Source organism: Ceratosolen solmsi, unplaced genomic scaffold, assembly GCF_000503995.2.
Source record: "Ceratosolen solmsi marchali unplaced genomic scaffold, CerSol_1.0 scaffold10, whole genome shotgun sequence".
Lineage (NCBI taxonomy): Eukaryota > Metazoa > Arthropoda > Insecta > Hymenoptera > Agaonidae > Ceratosolen > Ceratosolen solmsi.
Window position 1 is genome coordinate 27,083,401 of NW_011948412.1, and position 27,798 is coordinate 27,111,198.

At 26.6% G+C, this 27,798-nt stretch overlaps 1 protein-coding gene across 1 annotated transcript in view; it reads right to left on the reverse strand.

Annotated features, from left to right (window-relative positions):
• Positions 1–11,729: 11,729 nt before the first annotated feature.
• LOC105363813 (histone acetyltransferase p300) overlaps positions 11,730–27,798 on the reverse strand; it is a 32,485-nt gene continuing 16,416 nt past the window's right edge. The window contains exons 10-28 of the mRNA XM_011501608.1: positions 27,038–27,315; positions 26,389–26,682; positions 25,641–25,973; positions 24,338–24,757; positions 23,263–23,682; positions 22,682–22,839; positions 20,329–20,439; positions 19,895–20,029; positions 18,850–19,326; positions 18,183–18,348; positions 17,684–17,857; positions 17,030–17,263; positions 16,538–16,768; positions 16,324–16,443; positions 15,411–15,712; positions 14,716–15,150; positions 14,045–14,408; positions 13,044–13,482; positions 11,730–12,724 (exon numbers count right to left, since the gene is read on the reverse strand). Of these exons, the coding sequence (XP_011499910.1) occupies positions 12,198–12,724; positions 13,044–13,482; positions 14,045–14,408; positions 14,716–15,150; positions 15,411–15,712; positions 16,324–16,443; positions 16,538–16,768; positions 17,030–17,263; positions 17,684–17,857; positions 18,183–18,348; positions 18,850–19,326; positions 19,895–20,029; positions 20,329–20,439; positions 22,682–22,839; positions 23,263–23,682; positions 24,338–24,757; positions 25,641–25,973; positions 26,389–26,682; positions 27,038–27,315 (5,618 nt within the window). The 3' untranslated portion in view covers positions 11,730–12,197. The remainder of the gene's footprint in view (positions 12,725–13,043; positions 13,483–14,044; positions 14,409–14,715; positions 15,151–15,410; positions 15,713–16,323; positions 16,444–16,537; positions 16,769–17,029; positions 17,264–17,683; positions 17,858–18,182; positions 18,349–18,849; positions 19,327–19,894; positions 20,030–20,328; positions 20,440–22,681; positions 22,840–23,262; positions 23,683–24,337; positions 24,758–25,640; positions 25,974–26,388; positions 26,683–27,037; positions 27,316–27,798) is intronic.

Sequence of the window (27,798 nt, forward strand, 5' to 3'; positions counted from 1 at the left end):
ATGCACATATGGCTTTTATTAATTTTGTTTCTCTGTGAATGTATTCTATACTTAAGCACATTCTTTTTTATAGAAATTAATTTTACATATATTATTAAAAAAGAATAATAATAAAAAAATGAAGGTCTTTAAAATGAATGAAAATCTGGGATTTTATTATTTTGTTTGTCTACTGCATTTGTTATATCTGAATTAGGTATTTGAATTATGTAATGCTCATTTACAAATATAAAAAATATCTCTTAACAGAAAATTTTAAAAAAAGATGATTGAATATTAGGTGATCTTTGTGCAAACTAGCCTCTTACTAGTAGAATTAACCAAAATAAACTTTCTATGTATACAATAAAAACTTATTTTCTCAACATAATATGTAAAAATACAGAGATCTTTTTAAATAATTATGCGAGAAGGCAGAGATGAGATATTGCTGTTCATCTATCTCTTTTAATACGATAATAAAAAGTGACGTAAAGAGGAAAAATTACTTTTGTGCGTTATGAAGTGATAAATAAAAATAAGAATAAGAAAAAATGTTAGGTATCAGTGAAATATTAGATTCAATAATTAGTGAACCATTAAAATTTATATCAGGAATTGCATAAGAGGCCTATAAAAACTAAAAATTAACAATTTAAAAACATTATTTTAAATAATTAAATGAAAAAACTTTTTATCTTTCAAACAATTAATTTTATTACTACTGATAAAATTAATTTTTTTCAATGGAAAATAGAAATACTATATGTATATATGAGTATGTGTACTAGCTTTGATGTATTTAATAGTTAATTAGATATTTTTAACAAAAAGAAATGTTTCTTTTAAATAAGGGTACACTAAAAATTTATAAAGAGGTTCGTAGACTCAAAATCAAGGGACTGAATTGAAATATTGTTTTTATTTGTTTAGAGATTTAATATTGATGCCCCGTATAATACTTTTATAATACATCATTGTACAGAAACCATATGCTAAAAGTGGAACTACATGTTAATTATTAAATTAGTTGTTTCTTAATACTTTTAAATAAAAATTGAATCGAATACGTATCGAAATTTTTCACTGCCATAACAATATCGATCTCGATAAGATTGCATTTTATAATATAATCAATGTTTCTAGTAGAGTTAATCGTTTTTTATTAAAAATAAGTTAAATTCTAATAAATATTTATAATATATATATATATATATATATATATATATATATTATAAAAACATTTGGATCTTGAAAACTTTGACTAGGCATACTATAGAAGAAAAATAAAAAAATGTTCTTAAAACATATTCTATAATAATAATTGGAAATCTTCATCAATTTTGGTAAAATTAAATTTGATCCACTTGTAGCATGAAAAATGAAAACTCAGGAAGTAATTAGCAAACGGAATAAAATAACATAAATACTTCTTGAGATTAACCTTTTTGTGCCTGGCCAAGAAAATTATATAATAAGATGCTTTTTGTTGTGAGCAAGTGTTTTATCTTGTATTTATTTACATAATTCAATGTAGGCAGCATAAAGATTTCAAACGTAATTCGTTTAATATATTACAATGTACATACGTGTGATCGAAGAGTGACAATGAACTTTTTATATAGTTTCTAAAAATTTAGTATTCTGACACTGTTCCGTTTTGTCAATAATTTTGTTGTTTAATTAAAAAAACATAATCAATACTTTTTATTAAATTGTAAAATATCAAATAAAACATTGTTACTACTTTTGATATTTTAAATATCATAGTAATAATGACAATATTTCATTAAAGAAATATTTATGAAGCAGATTGTTATTATGAATTACTGTATTAATTATTAATTTTATTATATAGTATTTACTTATTTCTTATAATTGTACAAAATTAAAAAATGTATTATTTATATTTTGATAATCAAGTCTTTATATTATTTTATAATTTTAAATATGTTTTTATGTGATATTATTTAATGAGTATATAATAATTTTTTTATTGCTTTCCAATAATACGTATAATGTGTATATCCATGTCAAATAAAAAAACTCATTATTAATAATTATTTTATTTGTATTTTTATGTACATTTCATTTTAATATAATATATATTTTAAAGAAATGGAACAAAATATTATACATGCTATACTAAGGGCTTTTGGCAATCAGTATTTTAAGAGATGGCCTGTTTTTGTATTATTTTTAATTTTCATTATTAAGTATTGATTGCAACAATATGACAATATCCAATTTTGTGATCAATCGATAAATCGAAACTATCTCACCAAAAGCGGCGTTAAAATTTGTTATTCATTAAATTCAATATAACAAAAATATACTTCATTTATGATAAAAAATGTATGCTACTGTTTTAAGTATTGTAATCGTATGAGTTTCAAAATATTGAAAATTCAATATTTACATTAAAACATAAATAATATAAGAATATTCTACTTAACAGTTTATAAAATAATAATATAAACGTAAAAGTTTTTCACTCTTGTTATGAACTAAAAACTATATTAAAATTAAAAGTTTTGATCTTCAAGTTAATTCTAATAGATTTACTATTATTGTATTTATATAATGAAATTATAATGAATTGATACAAAAAATATTTTAATTTTGTAATTTCAAATATATAAACATTTAAATAAATAAATATTTCGTTAAACAGAATTTGAAATTAAAGCTTTATTATATTATAAGATTTCATTTTAAATTAAATTATAATAAATTATTTACACAAATAATAAAAAGATTGTTTAATACATCGATATTTTGGAGCTCACCATATACTTTTGAACTTTACATGGAAACAATTGTGAATACAAAATATCTTGGCCTAATGTTTATTTTTTTTATAAAGATTTTTAATGAATCATATAATATGGAAGAAAATTACGATACAAAGAAAAAAATAAGCGGTTTTTCGCTCAAAGAATCGAAAGAAAAATAAAATCTGTGTCATAGCTCAATACTGATTCTGAATTCAGTGGCCTTCGTTTCTAACAAATGTTTTGAGAATAATTTAAAACTAAAAAAGAAAAAAGATACCATAGTTTGATGGAAGAAAATATATAATTGTAAGTAATTGATTTTCAATATATCATAGCAAAAGGAATAATAAATAAACAAAGTAATGCGGGAATAAAATAAAATAAAAAACGTGAATGTAGTCAATTCATATGTCTGTAAATGTAGAAAATTACGACAGTTGTATGACAATTTAAAATTAAAAAAACATTGTATGAAGTACACAAAAACCAATTTGTGAGCTTGAAATTATTAAACCAACATCTATAAGATTCATATTAATACTATGAAAGTGTTGTGTAAAATAATTAATTTATTTAAATATTTAAATCTTTATGCTTTTAATATTTCGACATAATTATTTGTCATAAAGATTTTTAATATCTACACGTTACATTTGCTGTCAGTAAATATGTATAATAAATAGAATTCACATACATCATATCAATGTCCAGAATCGTTAGAATTATTTCTTATACAGTATACCACAATACTATTTCCATGATTAATTAATGAAGGATTTTTAAGTATTCTACATTATATGAAATTATCATCAGCTAATATAAATAAATAATAACTTTATAATAAAATACTTTATTTTGAATTAGGTAAGTATTGATCTAATTATGTGTAATTTTTCCATTTAATATTTACATTTAGAAATATTTAATAAAAATGAAGAAAAATTTTTAATCAGTTGATATAATACAAGAATTTATAACTTTATTAATTATGTATAAATAATTATAATTAACATTATAGTAACGTTTTAATAAAAAATCGTTTTTGCCATAAAAATGAGGTTTTGAAATAAATGAATTTCTTCAATTTATTCAATTATTAATATAAAAGTACTAATTGTTGTAAATGAAATTTTTATAGATAGTGTACGAAAAATATTAAAGTACAAGTAAAATCAGAAAGGTTAGTTTAAAACGTTTCTAATACAAGAGAATATTTTATTTAAAAATTTCGCAATTTTAATATTAGTAAAAAAATTATACTTAAATATGTATATATGTATAAATAAGACCAATTTTTCTTCTAGGTTTACAGAAGATAAAGTGTAATAAATACTATTTAGAAGAACATGAATAAATTAAAACTTAATAAAATTTAGCACTTTACTTCTTTATATAGCATGTCGAAAAATAAAAACAGGATTAATATCGAAATAAAAACTTTTAAGTAGCAAATAGTATATTACTGTATTTAAATTTAAACATTCAAATTTTAAAATAGTCATATAAACTGTTACATCATGACATAACAATTAAAAAAATGTTTTGTTACACGTAGTTCTGCATCGAATAATAAGAAAATATTATTGATATCATTGCAAAAAATACACAATTGTTTTGTTAATCTTCTTTTTTTATTTGGATATAATTAAACAATAATTATTTTTCCGTGAAATCTGGATATCAGAAATTAAATGTATATTTTCAAATTACTTACTGTATTTCAAATGTACGTTGTAATACAGTGAGATTATTTTTACGTGTTACATTGCGAATTATAATGATAAAATACTATTTTCATTATGCATTTATGCTTTACAAAAAATCCGAATTAACTTATGACAAGAAAATGATAAATATTATAAACGTAAAGTTTGTATAAGCGTGATCGAACTATTTATTAGAATTAATTTATTATAAGAAAAATAATTCAAATAAATTTTTTCTCAAAGTTTCGTTTTTTGTTTTTAGTTCATTAATCCTAATAATTTTATAATTGTGTACGATTCTTTTATTGAAACAAAATATTCTTTAAATCGAAATATGAAATTATCATAATTTGTATAACACAGTGCACTAAAAATTATTTAGAATTGATATCTATAAACGAAACTTACGCTGTTATTACGAAAATATATTGAATGCACTATTATAAAAGGATTAAAAAATATCTGAATTAAAGATTAGCAAGTAATTATTTTTTAATAGGAAAATATTATTAGGTAAGCAGCAAAATATCTCACTGTATACGTATTATTAAATTAAAAAACAAAGTCCCGTTTCATCAGAATAATAATTCAAGATACCGGTATCATACAGGTTTCTTCTAAATTCCTGAAAATTGTAATTTTAAAATATAATACTTAAAATAATATTAATAATCATATTCTGAAATTTTTAAAATTTTCACAAACTAGTATAAATAGTATCATGATGATAAAAAAAACAATATTTATGTACGTCAGCTATTCATTATAAGTTTTCTTATTATATTAGAAATCGGGGTTTACCTTTATACGATTAATTGTTATATACATAATTGCTATAATATAATAATTACTTTCAATAGCAGCTTTTGTATTTGAAAAAATATAAGTTATGAAAACGTTGACATAAATACAATTATGTAATGATACTGTAGAACGCACTTTTGTTAAATGTATTAATTTTTTTACAGAATTGAAAGCATCGCCATGCATAAAAAATATTAATGATAGAATATGAAACTCAAATTATTTCAAGAGATCAAATAAATAAAAGGCGAAACACAGATCTTAAAAACTAAATATAAAATATAGACAATACAAAAACATGTATAAACGGAATTCTAGGCTATAAAACTTTTTCGACTAAGTATTAAAGATATTAAAAAACAAAATAAAATCTTTCATGAGCAAATTAGTCAAGTATAAATTTTATGGTGTTATTTCATAACAATGATAAGTAAAATAACTTTATTTGCAATAGTAATTAAAGCATGTGACAAAAATTATCATGACTTCTGAAAAAAAAATGCAAGAGAATGGGGAAATATAAAAGTTAATATAAAAAATTTTAATATAATTCTGATTTTTCCTGTATTCTTAATTTAACCAATAAAAATATCTATTCTTTATTTAAAATTATAAATACAATAAAAATTTCGAGAAATATATTGTCAATATATTTGATAAGAAATTAAATATAGATTTGATTTCATATCGTAATGTTTGTATCATTTTACAAAAATCAAATCATTAAAATCTGATTTAATATAAATAGTTTTAAATAAATAAATATATATATATATATATATATATTTATATTAAATAATATTTATAATTTCTTTAATACATCTACAGTATACGATGCTTATGTAATTAGGATTAGTTGATATATAATTATTTACAATATAAGAGTACTGATATTCATTTTACTTTTCTTTAATTTATTTCATCAAGGTACGAATTAGTAATAAAGGAATGGAATAACAAAGGCAAAAAAGCACGAAAATTTCTTTCTTTCGATTTATCAATAATTGTTATATCTAGTATATGTGATATAAGTTAAAATACACTTATAATCTATTGACTTATAATTACATATCACGTTTTTATTAATTCATCTTTTTGACTATCAGACTTATCAATTTCTTTAATTAATGTATTTGTTTGCCATAATATAGGAAAATATAAAATTATTTTTAAATTCAATTTCAAATAATTTTTTATCATTTCAAAGATTAATATATACTTTATTGTATATCTTATAATTGAATCCACTATGGTTATAAGTTATAAGAATATATAACTGTTTTAATACAAAATAACAAGGTCATATAATTAATAATATTCTTAATTAAAGAAATAGCGACTGATGCTTTAAAAAATCATCAATTTTTTAAAAAGTTATATTTTATTATTATATTACTATTAAGTATTTTTAAGATTTCAACAATTCCATTTATAATGTTACTAATATTTAGCCATACAATATTTAAACAAAAAATTACCATTGAATTTTATTTTAATAATTTACAACAGAGAACTATTAAAAATTGAATGGAGGTATTTATTGACCTGATTTTCTTAAATATACTGTTATTTTTTATTTGCTTATAAATACTAACAAAAAATTTTCCAAATATATTTTTATTATAATATAGACTATATCCATTTTCATTTCTCATGAAACAAAATATTGAATATCAAATAGATATTTATTAGAATAGATTCTCTTATTTAAATTGACAAATATCATATGAACTAATGATTTAGTTATAAAAATTTAAATAAGATATTACTACATAGAAAGAAAAAATCTTTAATAATTACGTAAATGATTGATATAATTTTCTCACGCATATTTAAAAAATACGCAATATCCAACAGTTTACTATTTCAGCAATAATTATTCTTTTCCAAATACGTTTTTGAATTTTAGTTGTAATCGTTATTAGTGACTTGAGTTTTTGACATAGTAAATTGGGACAAAAAGTCGAAGATAGAATTTCAATGTAAACTTAAAACATGCCGAACCAAAAATCGTATATAGTAATTTACTTAAGGATCAGTGAAAATTTTTACATCTTTAATTAATTTTTCATTTCTATCATTTGATTACGAAATATTAATTTATTACTTCTTCTCAAATTATAAGAATCATTGATCTGTAATGTACATACTTCACTGCAATATTCAGAACATTTAAATTGGTAGTTAAACATTACTAATATCTTACCCTTTATTTTCACCAAGAATTAGACTTTCATCCGTTAGCCTTGAAGATCTATTGATAAATCTATTATGTTCAACGTATATTTTCAAATTATATTATCTTTTAATTGTATGTTACAATAGTTTCAAACTAATATAATTATATCTGATTTGTTTATCAATCTTTTATTTTAAAACAATTGTTAATAAATATCAATTTAATTTAACGATATTTGAAGATGTAAATAATGATACCAGAGATTCTACTAACAAGTTATATACCAACATTGGTTATTTTATTTTGTACAAATTTCATTTAGTTTTCCTTCAACAATAAATTAACATATTATATAAAATTCAATTTTAAAAAATTTTATTGAGATCAATATTAACCAAATTTGTTATTTGAAAATTAAGCTAATAATAAAAAATATTAAATATTTCTTATTTTATTTAAAAAGTGGAAAGCAATACTACTTGCAAATTATAAAATATATAATTAAAAGATTTTATTACTCATTATTTATACATTTCAATGTTTTTAAAAATCTAAGCAAAATTAATTTATAGAAATATAACATTTACCTTTCGTGAACATAAAATTGAAAAATAAATAATACATTATAATTAATAAAAAAAGTAGTTTGATAAAATATAGATTAAAACTAAAAACATTAAAGCGATATGTTGTAATTAAAATTTTATTATTAATAAAAAATTAAAGAGTAAAAAATGCAAAGTATAATAATCAACGATTTTAATGTATCTATTATAATTTATAAACTTTTAATAATCTAAAACTAAGAAAATCGCTGGAGTTATTTTTTTTCTTTTTCTCTTAGAATCATGATAAAAAGTGACTATTGTAATGAATTTCTAAATATTAGAAATTCATAAATAATAGTTACAACCAAACTAACAATATACGATCAAATAAATAAAAATAAAATTTATGTATGTTTATAAAAATGTTGGTATCATCTTTTCTCTAAACAAAAAAGCTATAAAAGAATAACCAAAGTTCGTTGCTGCTGAAAATTAAATGTTTGTTTTTTCACTGACAAAAAGACAAGGAAATTTTGTCAATTTAACAACGATAAAATGATATATCGTTAAATTAACAAAACTTTATTAATCGTCTTACATTTTTACAAAGCTAAAGATTTTCTTTTATGTAAAACATCGTCGAATTCACTTGTACTTGTGTTATAACTGTCGTATTTCATATTTGTTTGTGGAATAAGTTGATCATGCACATCGTAAGTAGGCTAATTATCGCTCTTGTTTTGCTTTTTTTGTTTAACTTATAATCGCACGTATAATCCGTTGTACTTAATATTCGATCGACAATTATACTATCGCCCATATTTTCATTCATTGCAAATCCCTCCAAATAAGTATATACGTAATTTTCTTAAGATTTTTCTCTTTTATTGAAAAAAAGTAGTCATCTGAAACCTGAAAACACTTCTAAAGAAATAAAAAAGAAGAAAAAGTAGATAAGATATTTGTACAGCGAAGGAAAAAAAATGATTCTCACATTTCGAACATCGATGGTAAATTGGTTTATAAAGCACTAAAGTTTTAATCGCACTGGAAATTTTATTTCTCACTGTCGATTGCCCTATTACTCCCCCTTTCCTTTTTTATAGATGTTTAATTTTGTTTCTTTTAAATGCACTCTTTAAAACCCCGCAATGTTTCCACCTTTCGACATAACAAAATAAAATAATAATAATATTAATAAATTTATACACACACACACACACACACATATATATATATATATATATATATATATATATAAAGAAGAAAATATTCTAATGTACAGCCAGTTTGTATTCGACCACACTTGATTTAAATTAAGACAAAACTAAAAATCTGAATAGAAATAAAAAATGTAAATTACATTAAGTTTCTCCTTCAATATAATACACTAGCATGGTCGCAATATAATTATGCGTGCTTCAAAATAAAAATAAAAGAAAAATCAAAAATAAATAAAAAAGAAACAAGAGTGACAGTGTTCGTATTATCTTACATCCATCACAACTCATCGTCATCAAAATATTACAATATTTCGTACTGTATGATTTGCTTGATTCAATTATTTTTATCAATAATAATTTTAATAATCATCAATATAATATAATATAATATAATATAATATAATATAATATAATATAATAAAATAATATACTATAATAATAATAATAATAATCAATAAATTTATATTAGGCAGGTAAATTATTAATAATAATTATTATTATTATCGTAATTATAGTTTTTTTTAATATGTACAATGTTATGATATACGAAGGGGCCCCCGCCACCGTTTTGGCTAAGTTATTATTATAGCTATATATTTTTGTTGTACTGTACACGCACGGAGGTGGGGGTGGGGTGCAGAGTAAAAGAAGGGTGAAGGAAAAGAGAGACTCACACAAACTAAGGGAGAAATGAAAAGAGAAAATGAGAGAATTTTAGTAAATCATAGGGAGGCCCCCGAGTTTGTTTAATTTATTTTTTAGTTTCTCTCTTTGAAAAATTAATCAACAAGATTTTTTTCAGTATATAAACTCTCCCGCGTCATTATCATTACTAGTGAATTAGCAGCCTGTGTTCTTATGTTTTAGTTTTTTTGTCCATCACGACAGTTATACATTATTATCGTTTTATCCTTTGCCATAATTGCCCCCATTCAGCAGATAATTTAATATATTTGGTTGCGCTCGCTACACGTTTTTTCATGTTTATTTTATTTGTTTCAATGCGCTCCTTTCTTGTTGCAGTGTCACACACACAAACATACTTTTTGCCTCAAGCCCTTCCTTCTTGGTTTTATGTATTAATATACGCCGAAAATATGCCTAAGCTAATCGAATTTGTTTTTATTTTTCATTCGTAATAATCTTGTAAAATTTTCTTTATATAATAGTTACTATAAAGTTGACGGTCCCGAGATGGCCGTTAGATTCATTAATCTATATACCATAGCTCATTTGCGCTAGCATGCTTTTTTCTTATCGTTATTTCTCTACCCATTCACCCACATACATACAAACATACATACATGTACTCTCTCTTCCCTATCTCTCTCTTTCTCGCTCTAGCGTTGTTTTTCGTCATATCTGTAATATGGATTATCGATATTAATTTTATATCGCATTTTTCTTTGTTTAATAACAAATTACCTTATTATCTAACACCTTCATTTAATAAATCTGAGCTTGAAACCTCATCATTTTAATTAGTTAATATTTTCTTTCTCACGTCACATTTCATCCACAAATTGTTCTTTTATTTAATTATCTATTCTCACCAGCTTAATTTAAAACATTACAATACATGGATTGGTGATTCTATTATCCATTTTTTTTTAAATAATTGTCTTCTATCGTCATACAAGAAAATTTCATTACCTATTTAGTTTTGCATTTCTGTTTGTCACAATAATATATAATACATATACGTAATGGTAATAACTGCATAATTGCTACAGTAGTATTATTTTTGTTTTTCTTTCATCATTCCTCAAATAGCAATAATTAATTATCGTTAAGTATATATAACACATGGAACGCTTTTGTTTTAAATCTTCACTCATGTAATCAGTAGTAGCAAGAAAAATAATTTGTGTATTTACAAGAAAAAAAAACATACGAGGATACTATCTAGATATAATAAAATTGCTTGCTTGCTTCTGTGGTGTAAGTGCATTTTATTAATTTCTATCGTTTCTTCACATGTTTCAAGAAGTAGGATGAAAGGATACAATGAGGGGCAATAACGTGTGATTATTACATATGAAAGTATGAAAATTCTATTAAAAGATTTTACATGTGTATATATAAATATGCATGCATGTTACTTATATACATATGTATATACACACATGTATAATTTTTTAATTATTTATGAGTGCAATACATCATCAATATTGCGCACATTCCTCGTATGTTTTATACTTCTCGTTAAAAAGCTACTACAGAAAACTAATTCGCCCAGTGTTTGTTCTCCTTTTGACACACACGCACGCTTACAAATATGTATATATATATATATTAATATGTTATATATATATATATATATATATATATATATATTAATATGTTATATATATATATATATGTATACATATGTATGTAGATACATGTATATGATACATAATACACTTGCACACATATCTATCTACACACACACACACACACACACATATATATATATATATATATATATATATATACAGTCACCTAATATAAACGATACGCATATAGCCACATACCATGCGCGCGCAATGCGTGCCATACATAAATGTGCGTGCATCTAGAATGTACTCATTCCCTTAAACACCATACACGTGTGAATGTGCACACATGCATATGTATAAATGAGGATTTCGGCGTATCATCAGCAGCATATAAAAGTAGTGATAAAGAGAGAGAAGGGGCGTCCGATTATCAAAGAGAGGGAAGGTTATGGATGGGTAGAAGGAGGGCGAGGGTGAGATGAGGAGACAACGAGAGATAAAAGGGCAAAGCTCCTTTCTTCTCTCGTGTTCTTCCGTTTCTCCACCGGGTGCACTCCGCCAGCGCCACCTTCGCCAAATCCGCAACTACCGCAGGCGATACACTTATCACAGGGTTGCTCGCATCAGCCACGGCAGACGCATTTCACTACCCGGGGCCGCTCGGCAGCGCCACGAGGCACGTAAGTCATTAAAAATTGTCAAGGCAGCGGTTAACAATCACTACAAACCCTCTACGAACTTCGAGAGCTGGTCTTGTGGCGTCATGGGCGTAACGTCGTTGGCATCCTGGGCTCCAGAAGTGCCACCCGGAGCCGCCGGTGAAGGATGATGAGGCATAGTCGATGGGTGCTGGCCGGGGCCACCAGTTGCCGTTTGAGATCCGGGGCCACCCGGTGCCTGGCCTAACTGCGAGAGCATCATCTCACTGGGACCACTGAGTTCGTGGGCCGGTGAATGGGTGGGTGTAGGAGGATGGCCGGTTCCGGCCCCGCCCAAATGGTGTGGCGAAGGCACCGGATTCGCTCGAGGCGAGGGCACTGGTTGATTGCGAGGTGAGGGTACCGGTCGAGGCGAAGGATTCGGTTGGGGTGAACGAATTGGTGGCGGCGAACGCACTGATTGCATCAGCTGTTGTTGGACGGAAGAGATCCCGGGGGGTCCCATCACGCCCTGAGGCGAGGGTACCGGCGGTGGCGTCGGCTTCAAATTCGGCTGGCCATACGCCTGTTCGTTGAAGCCGCTATAACCTAAGAAATGGTAACAAGATAGTCGCATTGACAAGTTAGCTTTAATTTAACAATGCAGAAAATCGTATTAAATGAATAATGTATACGTAATTCATCTATTTGCCTTTTATTGAGATAAACATATATATATATATATATATATATATATCTGTTTTTAGTAACTCAAAAATAATTTTTAACAATTCAAAATGTAAGATATTGTATTAAATGAATTGAAATTATATCTATATGAAGATTTTATAGTTATTAAAAATATGAAATCATTATTAGGTTATTAGTAAGTAAATAACTATTCAAAATATGAAAGGCTATATCTTACCCAACATAGGTGGCCTGATAGGTCTTTGTTGGCCATAGGGTGGAGCGGAAGGCTGCGTAAAGGTTTGCGAACCGGCAGCAGCAGCTGCCGCAACCGCTGCCTGTTGCTGGGCTGCTGCTTGTTGCTGTCTTTGTATGAGAAGCATTTGCTGCTGTTTGTACCATTGTTGCTGCTGCTGCTGCTGGACACTAGGTGCCTGTGGCTGTTGACCCTGCTGCTGTTGCTGCTGATTTAACATTGCCTGTATTTGCATCCGGGCCTGCTGCGTTTGCTGCTGTTGTTGCTGAGGTGTAATCATATGCAGTCCAGGTTGTTGTTGTTGTTGTTGTTGTTGTTGTTGTTGTTGTTGCTGCTGCTGTTGCTGCTGTTGAGATTGACTAGGACCTAGCGGTCCCGCACCACCTCCGTGCTGGCCCGGCTGTTGCTGAAATGCGAGCACCTTTTGTCAATTGGAGAGAGATCGAATAATTTTAATTATATTAATAGACATTGGTTTTTTCTTGCAGGTTAGCTACTGATATTATTTGATGCTGGAGAAACCTTAATAAGTTAAGCTCATTGTTAGAGATATATTGATTTCTGTGATAGAATTTGAATTTGAAAATCAAATGGATTATTATGTTATATACAAAAATACTAAAATTATTGAAAATCGTTATTTATGCTACAAATTACAATGCTAGAAAACTATTCCTATTAAATAACTCTCAAATACTTTAGAACTATGTAAAACATTTGTTAAAATATCCAAATACTTAATTTTTTCTGCTTTCACTTCATTTCACAAAACTTTCTAAACATCTTTAAATATAGTACTATAGAGTATTAATTAATATTTTATGTACAAGATATTTGGTAGTATTTTCTTAGATTTAATTATTATTATTAAGATGAAAATATTAACATCTATACATATACTATATAATGTGTACTTTTAATAATCACTAGTAATAGTAACCATCAATAAGAATGATAAAAAAGAGTAAGGGAAATACACTTACTGATCGTTGTTTAAGAAAGGCAGCCATGAGAGCTGGGTTGCTCTTGAGTATACGGAGTATTTCACCCTGTTGATCAGGATTATTTGGGCTGCGGAGAGTTTGCATAAGCTGCTGTAGAGCTTGCTTCCCAGCTGCATTTTGTCCCACTTGACTTGTTGGAACTCCAATGACACCAGGCTGCCTGGACATTTGGCTACCCATACCGCCTATTCCCGGTTGGCTTTGCTGCTGTTGCTGCTGTTGTTGCTGTTGCTGAGGCTGCTGCTGCTGAGGTTGCTGTTGTAGAAGTTGCGGCGCTTGCTGCCTTAAGCTTGGATTCTGCTGCATCACTGCGTTCGGTTGATATCTAAAATTTAATGTATTGCTACGCCCCCAACAATATATTTATTAATATATTAAGAATATATTCAATTTTTAAAGTGGTAAATGTAAAGAATATTTATCTATGTGATGAAAAAAATATATTATTACAAATACTGATATTCTTTATTTGATCTTAATTGTTTTGTTCATTATTGATTTTGTATTTATACTAATTAATACTCTAAGTTATAATTTGCTCAAATTTTTAGTTTGTAATTTGATACTAATATAATAGTTTACATTGTACGAATAAATATCTTAAACAAATAAAAAATCAAAAAGTTACTGTATGTATAATCGACAATTACCTGGGAGTCCATTGATCCATGGATATGAGATGTGTGCCACCTGCATTGGCCATTTGCACTGGCATAGGCCTTTGCATCTGGGGTGGTGGCATAACAGATCCCGGCTGCCCAGTGACGCTGACGCCTACGCCGACGCCTACACCGACACCAACTCCAGAAGGTGCAACTTTGCCGTATCCGACGTGAGGCGCCTGCTGTCTTGCAGCTTCTTCTTGCACCTGTTTTACAACCTGAAGCACATGCGCGGGTGGAGTCTGTGGTCCTGGTTTCATACCAATACCCGGTTGGTGATGTGGTGAGGGTAGTGAAGTTGGACTAATGCCGGGTTTCATTGCTACACCTGTCGACATTGAAGGATTCGTTGCAGGCGGGCCAGACTGGAGACCCGACTCCGAGCCTGTCGGCCGTGTGTTGGTCATCACAGCCATTCTTCGCCTGTGAAAAAGGATAATTAATATTGTTTTACATAGCATTATAATACGAGAAGTTTAAAAATTTTAAGTTGTACAATATATATTTATAAAATAAAAATAATATTGATAAGGCAATATACCAGCAAACAATTTTCAAACAAGTAAACACCAATAAATAAAATTAAATAACATTGAAAAATATTGCACTTTTGAAAAAAAAACTTGAGTGAATATTTTTTTCAACTCATATGCAGGACGTAATATTTTAAAAAACAACTAGACCTGAGCAACTGAGCCTGCTGTAGACGTTGATGATGCTGTTGTTGTTTTAACTTATGCTTAATATTATAGCAGAATGGCACTGGACACTTGGCCTCTTGACAATGTCTCGCATGATGACAGCAGAGGGCTACAAGTTGTTTACAAATAGGACAGCCACCACTTGTCCGTCTTTTGCACGTCTTTATATGCGTCACAACCCTCTTCATTCTCTGGCAACTTGCTAATCGACAGTTAGCGTCTTTGCATTGGCATGCATGTACCAATGATTGTATACACCTTTGAATCGAAAACTTTCGTGCTTCCTGTAATTACAATAGTAGTTTTACAAGCAAATATTTAATTGCAGGTCTTTTAGTTTAATTTTTTTTAATTAACAACGTAAAATAAAGAATGAGAAACATGCTCTTTCATATTAAAAAAAGAAAAACGTATAAATTCAAACCATTATTTCTTTAACTTATAAAGGTATAAAAATATAAAAACGAAAACTTATAAATTAATTTTTAAAAGTTAACATTAATTATTATTTTTATTGGATTAAATAAAATAGATTATTTTATTAAAATTAATATTCAAATTACACAACTAATTATTGTTATTTTATCATCAAAATTAACGTAAAGAGTGAATTGAATACTTTTAATATTTTAAATACAAAAATAGAAAGATAATACTAGTATTTTAAAACTGATTTTTAACATTACAATATATTTATAAATCGTATTCAAATCTATCAAAATTAAAATATTTTAAGAAGTATAACTTGAAGATAATTAATAATTAATTTAAAAGTTCTGAATATTTTTTATTAGTAATAAATCCTTGGAATTTAATTACGTATTAGATAATAAATAAGAAGAAATAAACGTAATAGTTTAAAATATATTTTAAATATTAAATAGAAAGTACATACCTGGGGATTAACTTGTTTTGCATCGGCCGGCGATGATCCATCATCCAAGTCCAAACCAAGTTTTTCCATAACATGTGGATGACCTTCTTTTTCTTTACAACTTAGACACAAATCGAAATCCTACAAATAAATATTTTACATAAAAAAAACCCTAACTTGAAAATTATTAATATTTTATATATAGAAATACTGAGATATACTATTCTATACTTACATCACATACAGTACAATGATACCTCGTTTCGACGTGACTTTTACATTTATTACAATTATACACAAATTTATCTGAACCTTGATTGTGCAATTCATACAACATAGACATCGAACTGAATTTTGCTCTCCTAAGTGATGAGAATTCATAATGTTTTTCTTTTGCCATTGTAAGAAAAGCATCGCGTCCGTCCATTAAATCGCAATTAAGAACTGGATCCGTATCTAATATTGCCTATACATAAATATGTGTATTTAAAAATCAAAACAATTTGATATCTTTTATCGATTGTAAATTTGAAAAAATTGGTTTTTTAATAATCAATTATTTATATACTATTGTATATTTTTAGTAAAACTATTACTTAAGAATCCTGTTTTAGAAAACTTTCGATAGTTTATTCAAGTTAATATATTATTAAATATATAATATTATATGTATATTATAAAATATTTATATTATATAAATAAGAAATAGATGTAAATAAAAACTAACCCCTAAACTGGCTGCACTTTGAGCACTATGAAGTCTAATAACAAAAAATACTTCTTTATGCTTTTCCATTGTAGCAAAAATTTTAGCAGAAAGATCATTTCCAGTTTGAGGAGTATTAGACTTTTTACTATTTTTTCTTTGATTCGCTTTAGATTTATTAGACTTTTTTGCCTTCTTCTGACCTTTCTTTTTACCATCTGGACCCGTCTCAGAATCCTCAGAAAGTGAGAATATCTGAAAATTATATATCTTAATAGTATGTAAAAATTAAACCGTCAATTTGTTTTTTAAACAATTAATTTAAGTCAAGTTCATTATTTATAATACTTAATTTTTTATTTAATAATTTTCCTTAATTTAATATACTTTATCCTTACATATTATATTCATAATATGTACAAACTTGTAAATAAATTTAAGTATTAAATAATAAGTATATGTGTAATGTATATATTTATAGTACAAATTTGTACAGCAAAAATAAAAAGTAAAACAAGTTAAATAGAGGAAGATATTTAAAATTTTTCAGTATATAATATTTAAATTTGATAAAATAATTAGTTTTAATCATAACTATTTTTATTTTAATAATAATTTTGTTACTATAAATCTTAACTGATTAATAACTGTTTTGTTAAATACTTAACAACTTACAGCATTAGCAGCAGCCGCGGCTTCCGCAGCTTCAGCCTGTTTACGTTTCTCTTCTTCTTCTTGATTCAATTCCTTTATACTCTCTTCTAGAACATTAGGCCAGAAATCACCTTCAAAGTAAGGTAGATCAGCAGCAGATGATAATTTATCCTCCATTGCTTGTTTCAAAATATCCTGTAAAATATAGTTTACATAATAAATTATGAATGCAAATGAATAAAATAAAATAAATATGTTGTCCATTTATCCTATGTCCAAATTTTATTATTTAATAGGAACATTAGCTTATGTATAGACAATTATTATAAGTCTCATTAGACACCCTGAATGAAATGAGTTTCAGATAGGTAACACTGAGACTAATGCTTTATTTTGCAATATAAATTAACTAATTCATAATTTAACTAATAATGTATTAAAATTATTCTAAAGGTATTGCTTTGAATTATTATTATTTCCAATCAATTATGAAGATACATAACGTTATATGACTACTCACTTTATAATCTAATACAATTCTTTCAACGATACCCTTGTCCAACATTTTTTTATACCATTCTTGTAGTCTCTTGGGTTTTGGGATTTTTTGATCTGCAGGATGACAGTGAAAAATGTAGTCATCTCCTTCCGACGGTGGGCACGCCCAAATATGAGCCATTGTATAACTAAAAATAAATTCCAAATATTAACTAATTAATTTGGTATCATTAGTAAACTGATTTATTTAACAAGTTAATAATCTTTTTTAAGAAGTTAATAGAAAATAAATTTGTCTGCACCATAAAAGTATCAACATAATATTTATAAATATTTATTAAAATAATAAAAACAAGTATCGAAAATTAAAACGTTTACATATATGTACACATAAACTCTATATAATAATGCATAGTTGTGATCGTTATTTTTAAATCAAGAGAAATAGGCTTTCACAATATTACATATAGAAATTACATATAGAATTACATATAAAATTTACATATAGAAGTTAAAAAAACTAATATTGAATTAAAACAAAGACTGTATCCAAATTATCCAAAAAATCATGCTATATAAATGATGTATTAAAACATTTTATACCAATTCAAAACTTCATTTTATGACTAATTAAAAAGAACTAAAACTAAAGTGTTCTTACATCAACAATAAAACAAATAAGGTCTCACCCGAGCTGTTTAGCATAGTCAAGATATCCGAGAAGAATCTCGTGATAAACGGCAGTCCTAAATTGCCTAGGTCTGAAGAAGTGCACAGAGTCGAGATAAGCAATATACACCCGCCTCGTATTCGGAGGTGTGCACTCACTGCCATACTCCTGAACATGCATACCAAAGAAGCAGACATCAGTGCCATCGACTTCCTCAAAGGCGAATAGAGCCTTTGCTCGATAGGGAAACTCGCCCGACATGTCACCATTCTCAACAAAACGACTCCTCATTCCTGGTTTTACCTCCACCACTTTGTCGCTTGAGGCAACCACACGTATCGCTACCTCACCGGCACCTGCCTCTTTCTTTTTAAGGAAATTATTTACCCTTGTCTCAATGTATGTGCCAAGCTTTGTCACAGGTAACCGCTTAGCACTGAACTTGTTGTCCTTTCGTTTCTGTCCTTTTTTTTTTAAACAATTATCACAGGTGTATCTAAAAAAAATAAAATAAAAATAATAATAATAATAAACCTCTCTTCCAAATAATACGTATAATAGATAAACGAATTGATAAATATATATACATACATGTATGGATGTAAAAGGAATAAAAAAATATTTGTCACTTTAAAAATAATGCAATATTCGATATTATGGTATGTTATATTAAATACTATTCCGATGTCTTTATAAAAATATTTTAACGATTTAATTAAATTTAATGCATAAAATTATTAATGGTAGTTATATATATTACATTTTTTTTAGATTCAAATCATTCTCAATTTATTTTATCTTCAGTGCTTTATTACATATTATTTATTTCATATTAAATAAAAGAAAACACAATTGATATGTATACAATTTATGTTAAAACTAAAATATTCAATGCTTAAAAATAAAATAAATATTACTTTTTACATTAAATTTAATATATATTAACATTTTGTTCAATGAATGTTTTAGATTGATAATTATCCTTATAGTTCATGTATAATTAATATGAAATATTCAAAAGAATTTTTCCAATACAGTCTGTTAGTTAATATTTTCAAACTTACCCTGAAGGCCAGATAGCTTCCATATGTAATACACATATTTGATGTACTTTTCTCCCACAATCTGTACACATAACAAATGGTTCTTGTTCCAAGTGATCATTTTTCATTTCTTGGAATTCTTCCTTTTTGATGACACTAGAGAAATGAAATAATCAATTTAATAATATTATCTTATTTGATAATAATATTAATTTTATATTTGAAAATTAATTATGTAAACTATAATATGCATTCAATTAAATTTATTTTAAAATAAATTAAATAATTTTATTGAAAAATCTTATATTTATGTTCCATATTGAAAATGACTATTTATTTATTAAATAAAAATTACATTCGGTTAAATAAAAAAATTTCAAATAAATAATTTTAAAAATATTTTATTAACATTATTAAAAATCTTCTCTTTATTAAATATTAAATTAAAAACTTACGTTTGTGGCTGAGTCGGATCATCCCCTAACGTTACCGTATCGCCGGGAATGTCGTTGAAACATTTTTGACAGAAGGTGTATCTGTCAGAAACAAGACCATACGACTTTACACTATTTGTATGAAAATCCATATCCAACATGAAGGGGTTTTTGGAACATTCGGATTATTTATTTGTTTTATGGAGATATCCATATTATGGATAATCATATTTGAGTAGATAAATCAACTCATATGTCCAGCGAAAAGTGTCCAAATTTTTTTATTTACAATAATCCACATTCGTTGAACGATAAATGTGTGGATGTGCATTATTTAATTTTGTGACGATTGTTTTTTGATTATTAATTGATAAGCAGTCGTTACATATTTTTTAAATTTTATTTCATTAAATCATCAATTTCATCAAATTAATGATTATTTTATGTAATTTTACGATTCCATGGTAATTTGTTTTGTCGGTAATTGTTCAGTCATTCATCCGAGTGTCCAAGAACCAATTGATTTGCGATCGATGGCGAAGAGGTTGTGGTGTAAGGACAAGCAAGAGAACGCAGGCAACACAAGAAGCAAGCGGCAAACACGGATTGTTGTGTGTGCATGTGTGCGCAATCCGTGGAGGTAGTTTTTGAAGGAGGATACATACAAAGAAGAGAACAATGGTGCCATGGTTAGAAAAAATAAGTTTTAAAAAACATAAGTTAAATGTTATATACACAAAAAAATTAATGACAAATATAATTTTTATATAAAAAATTTATATCGTATATTAATACAGATGATAATAATGATTAATATATATGAGGCAGTCGATCTCAAAACTCTTCAAAGTGCATGAATTATAATATATGTTCATAATAATAAATTGTTTGACAATTATATACATCAATAACATTGAAATATTGAAAATTACTAAAACAAAGGATTGTATTATAAATATAATTTAAAATATAAATAAATTAATTTATTGAAATTTATTATCAGTTTATTTTAATAAATAATGTAAAAGTCATTTATATAAAGTAAAGATCGAATATAGTAAATAGACCATTTGGCAATTATTTATAAAGGTAAAAAATAGTTGATACGCAAGGCGATTAAATTATTACAAATATTTTTTAGATATTTTTGAGAAATATTTTATTAAAGGAATTAATAGAAATACAACAGTAATAATAAAATATTTACGGAAATGTTGTATATTCATATATAAAACCCATCTAGAATACTAATTACCATACTTAATTTGAATCACCACTTTTTAAACTTCAAAATTTTTTAAATAAATACGCCTCAACTATATTTTTGACTAAAAAACTGACATTTAAAATTGATTTGAAAACTTTTAGTTAAAATTAGAAAAATATGCCATTTTATATTTATAAAATTATTCTATAAGTAAAATAAATAAAAAATAGACATAAATATATACATTATGAATTTAAACTAAGAGAGTTATATTAATGTATATGTAAGATAAAAAGTTCAAACAATGATCAATTTTCATCTGATTAATACACAATAACAAAAATTATGTTATTTAACGATAAGTTTAAAGAGTATTTTTAATTATTTATCAAAACTTAGATGGACATTAAATTTAAATCAATTAAAACAAAATAAATACAAACTTTACACGTATACTTTTAAATACAAATGTAAACAATCCTATTTAATTATGAATATTTTTAAATTATTTGATGAATGGTAAATAAATAAATGACAATGCATAATCATAAAAACTGTCTACAAAAAAAAAATGTTCCACAATCATGATCAAATGATTAACTAATGATAATGAAAAGCTGTTTGTTAATTTTACTATCCAAAACCTTAATTTATAATGCAAGAAGTATTTTTATGTTTATTCTGTTTAGTGTAATGAGTGTATGAAACCAATGAAATTGATCTTAATACATTCGATAGATAATACAAATAGCCCATGCTAGCTAAATAAACCTAAGCAAATTCGGTTAATTAAATTAGACTTCTAAATTAATTTGATATTCTAAATTTTTTAGTATTTTTTACCACATTCGCTTCAAGTCAAATTCATTGAAATGTACTGAAGTCTAAATACCAAATAAAAAAATAAACAATTAAATTGTTTATTTTATTTTAATCTGTTCTATTATATAAAGCAGAAAAATGATATAACTTCAACATTATTTTTCTCGTACATCATTTATTCGTTATTATTATTGTAAAACATTGAAAAAATTTGTTATTTGATACATTTTTAAATGTTTTCTGACTACTCATTAATATTAGATAAAATTCAATAATTTGTACATTTTACATAATGAATAATTTAGGTATCTTAAAAACTGAATGTACATGTGTAACTGTACTGACCTGTTCTGGTATGAATAATACTTTGCATCTCTGGGAATTGTACACAGCTGTTTACCATAACAGCAAAGTACTTGAGGATTGAACGTATACTTTCTGCCACAACAGTATCCAAGTGCTTGCATCACAGGATCAATTTCTTTTTCAAAGACTTCCGATAACTTAATAAATGTACGTTTAGTATTATTATGGGTTATTCTATTTAATATTTATTATTAGTAAAATTAAATTTAGCTTAAACTAGTATCAAAATTTATATATTGTCAAAATACTCAATTCTACATTTAATATCTACATCTACCTATTGAGAATATAATAGTTGTTTAATGCTAATAACATTAACTTTTTAACATTTTTACTTATTATCATATAATCTTACATTTTTTTATGTAAAATATTTTTAGTAATTTTTTTATTTACTTAACAAATTGAAAAATTTATGAGAAAGCCACATTATTTCAATGATACAATTATTTTAACTGTATTTCTCATTAATAAATATTAATTAATAAAAATTAATAAATATCAATAATTAATCCTTGTTAATTGATATATAATTAAAGTACAAATATAATGTCATTAACCTTTGTACAATATCTATAAACTTTGGATGTCTTCCGATTATATAACCAGGCGTTTTCAAACATCATCCACACGTCATCAACATACTGCCAGGGATCACTGTATTGTCCAGTATCGAGTTTTCTTTTTATTGTCGACAAATCCATTGGCTTCTTGACAATATCAAAATAATCCGGTATGCCAAGAGCTTGGGGATCCACAGGTTGCCTGAAGGGCAGCGACTCAGGATCCTGCCTGTAAAGTTTTTCAAGGGTGGGCATGAGCGCCTGTCTCAGCTCATCGGGCTTAAATAGACAAAGAGGTTTCTTGTCGGTCGAACTACCACTGGGCGGTATCGGCTCTGGCATCGCTGATTTTATGTCACTGCTTGATGATTCTTGACTCATACCCGACACCATCTCCTCCTTAATACCCGATTCCTCCTGTAAATAAATTAATTTATTATTTTTCCATCTATTAATATAACTTATTTGATCATTTATGATCAAATCATTACAATTTTGTGTTTTAGGAGTTATTACTTGTATAGCACTTAAAAACTACATCAAGCTTTTTAAGTGACTATTGAGACTTAATAAAATACATTTATTTCATCATTTAAATACTATATTATGTATGTAATTTAATTGAATTGAGTTTCCTGTATTCTTTCGATACTTTTATATATTATTTTTTTTTCAGCTTGTCTGATTATTTCTATAATTTTAATTTAAAAATGTATACTTTCACGTAATATGAATGAATAGAAAATAGTATACTTATTTTATACTCTTAGAGAATTACACAGACATGATTTGACTTTATAAATTAATGTTCTAACAAAGATGAAACAAATAATCTATTAAAAACTATTACCTATAATTTAATAATAATTAAGTGATTCAATACTTAACGTTTCCAAAAGATAAGTAACATCATTACATAAATTTCATATTTATTCGAATGTAAATAATTCTAAATAAATTTAAAATTAAAATAAAATTTTTTTCCACTTAAGTTGATTGTTAACTAAAAGATAAGAGCAATTATTCTTCTTGCTGTCTAAATATTATTAGTAATAAAATACCAGCATCTTACCTTGATGTGACCAGTGCCAGTGGTACCAGGTTCACCAGAGCTCTCTTCCATAGGTTCTTGTTTGATTTCGTTCTTAATCTGACTGCTACTGGTCATATCGTTGTTAACGCTCTTACCACTGCCACTGCCAGCGTCCGAACGTCCACTGTGACCCTCGCCCGACTCCTCATGATCCATCTCCATTTTTATATTTGATTCCTCTTTGATTGTATCCAACTTGCCCTTGTTATTATTCATAAGAGGACTGGGAGAGTTATCATGGTCTAACGCAGCTGTGATTGCCGCCATCTGCGATGACATGGACGAACTGCGGGGAGCGTTAAGTGCAGCACGCTCCTGGGTGGTCATGCCTTTACCTAGGCCCGCTGGGGACGGAGTAGTACCGGGATGCGGTGGTGTTTGATTAGCATTTGTCACCACCTGCGAATGACATTTATAAATATTATCAGGTGTGCCATATTAATTCGTACATCACAATTAAATTAGTGCAATAATATTGATTATAAATATTACTTGTTAACCAATTTTCTATATCTTGTTATTTCAGAAAACTCCAATTAATTATGTATAAAATGTTTTATGCGATTTTCTCTTTTATTGATTCGATTTATAAATCATTTAATCCAAATTAGATATTATAAATTTACTTAAAAAATGAATTGCATAATTTTAGTGCTTATTAAACATTCATTTGAATAAATATATTTTCTTTATTCAAATAACTATTATAAATATTTAAAAATATATAAGTATTAAAAATATTTATAAATTAAGTATTTCAATTATGTATAAAAATATAATAATTTATAAAACTGAAAAGATTATAAAACTTTTTAATCTATTATTTAATTTTGTTCTTAAATTTGTTTAGATTGATTATTTATTCAATTTTCATTTTTAAATAAAAACTGCTACATTGACAATTTAACAAATGTTTTATATATTTAAAATTTTTTAAGTAAATGTTTTATATTATTTTATATAGTTAAGATTGCTTAAACTAGTTTATTATTGTATTGTACATGTTACAACTAGAAAATACCACGAATATTGTCAATTAATTACAGAACAATTATATCTTATTTATTAACTTAGTGATAAGTTATTCTTGTATTATCGTGAAAATCTAAATGATTTTATTTTGGTTAAAAAACTATTAAAATTTTCAATTTTATAAATTTAATTTTTAATAATCTTTTTAAAAAAATAATTAATGCTTCAATTTATTATTCAGAGCTTAGATAGAGTTCAAATATTTGATAAACTACAATTTTAGTATATTTATATAATAAATAGGTCTCACCTGCGAGGGCGTCATAAGTGATGGCACAAGTGGTGTGTTAGGCGTAGAAGTTGTCGATTGAGGCCCATTGGTGATGGGAGTAGTGCCTGGACTTGGGCCGCTAGAGGCTGGCGGCGGGATTGTCTGTGGAGTTGAAACAGTCAATCCGTTATCATTGGGCGTCGTGGATGTGAGCGGACGACTGCTGAGATATTGCTGCTGACTCTGTTGTTGCTGTATGACACCAAAGGGCGATGGCGTTTGTGGTATCGTTGTTGCAGCCACACTCTGACCTGATGTAGTTGTTGGTTGACTCTGCTGTTGCTGCTGTTGCTGCTGGGCTGCTTGTGCTGCCTAATTGATATAGTCAATAATTAATTTATATGTACGCAATCAATATATGTAAAAATTATATTGTCTATAGTATTTAAATACACATTTTATTGAATATTTTTAAAAACAAAATATTGTCTTTAAAGCGAACTTATAAATATATGTTATTAAATTATATAATACATTCTTCCAATAAAATGATGATTTTTAACATTAAACTAAGTCTGGATTAAAAAAATTAGTAAAATATTTTAAATAAAATTGATTCATAATTTTGTTGAAACTACCAACTTCTGAAAATTTCTTCTTTAATATTTTAATATTTCAATCTAAAATAATGTTATATTCTTTTTAATGCAAATAATCACGAATCAAATATATTTTATTCTGTATTGTAAATTAATTTTCTAATAAAATAACGAATTATTTTTTATACCTGAGCTTGTGCCAATCTGACTTTCATAATGTCGGTGAACTGACTTTGACTGTGAATGGGAGAACTATTTGATAGGCCTGTTGTACCGTTAGACGTTGGAAACTGACTAGTCGTCACGGATGCTGTTGTCGTAGTAAGATTAGATTGGGACATTTGTGGTTGACCAAAGGGACTCAGTCCTTGATTCGCCACCATATTTGAATTAGAAACGGATTGGCCGTTTGGACTCGGACCTGGTGGTCCTACCATCATGCTTTGTTGTTGTTGTTGTTGTTGTTGTTGTTGTTGTTGTTGATATAAAAATATTTTCAATGTTTTATAAGAAAAATTATTAATAATTATTTTTAGACTGAAAAATTAAAGATTAATTAATATTTTGCCCATTTGTAAAAATTTAATATTATATTTATTGTTTATAATTTTGGTGATTATATTATTACTGATATTTTTATAAAATGAATTTACAAATTCAATACTGTATCGAACAAATCATAGCTGTAATAATTTAACAAAATTAATATATTTTAAGTTAATAATAGCGTTTGCCGACATTTTAAATAATAATTTTTTAACTACAATAATTAAATATTAAGTCACATACTTATAAAACTAGATTAAAATGGGATAAAGCAACTCCTACCTGTGCTTGCTGGGCTTGGACTTGCTGTGCCTGCACTTGTTGTGCTTGCTGGCTAAACTGCATGCGATTGTGCTGCATGGCCATATTAGAGAGGCCAAGTTGACCCATACCTGGAGAATGACTACGCAATGTCGGTTGGACGGCACCGATGGGCCTCGGAACATTGGCGTTCATTCCTGGTGGAACACATGGCCTCAAACTTGGTCCAGGTGCACCTGGTGCTGGCGGTGGCTGTTGCTGCTGCTGTGCCTGTAGCTGCTGTTCTTTGCGCTTCTGACGTTTCTCTTCTATAATATATGACAAATAAAATAAAATGTATCACAGTTACAACAAAATATAAAAATATGCTAACGTTTTAAAGATATTTTTAAAGTATTATATATCATTTATTACAATATTAAAATTTGTTATATAAGTAAATGCATCATCCTACGCGAGCCACGAGTACCAATGATGCTCTGGAACAAATAGTAAAATTCATGCCTTACAATATATAATGAGAATCAATTGAAATATAATTGATATTTAAGTAAAATGCGAATCATGCCACACTCCATGTAAGACGCCGTTTCATTAATCTATTTTTTGAACATTAAAAAAAAATTAAGATAAAAAGAATAAAATTCTAATTAAAATCTCGTAAAGTTCCTCATTTTATATAATTCAAAACTATATTTAATAAATATTTCTTACCATTTTTTAAGAGAAATTTTTTAAAAAAAATATTGTAATTTTTTTGTATACTATATGCTGCACGTAATTGTATTGAA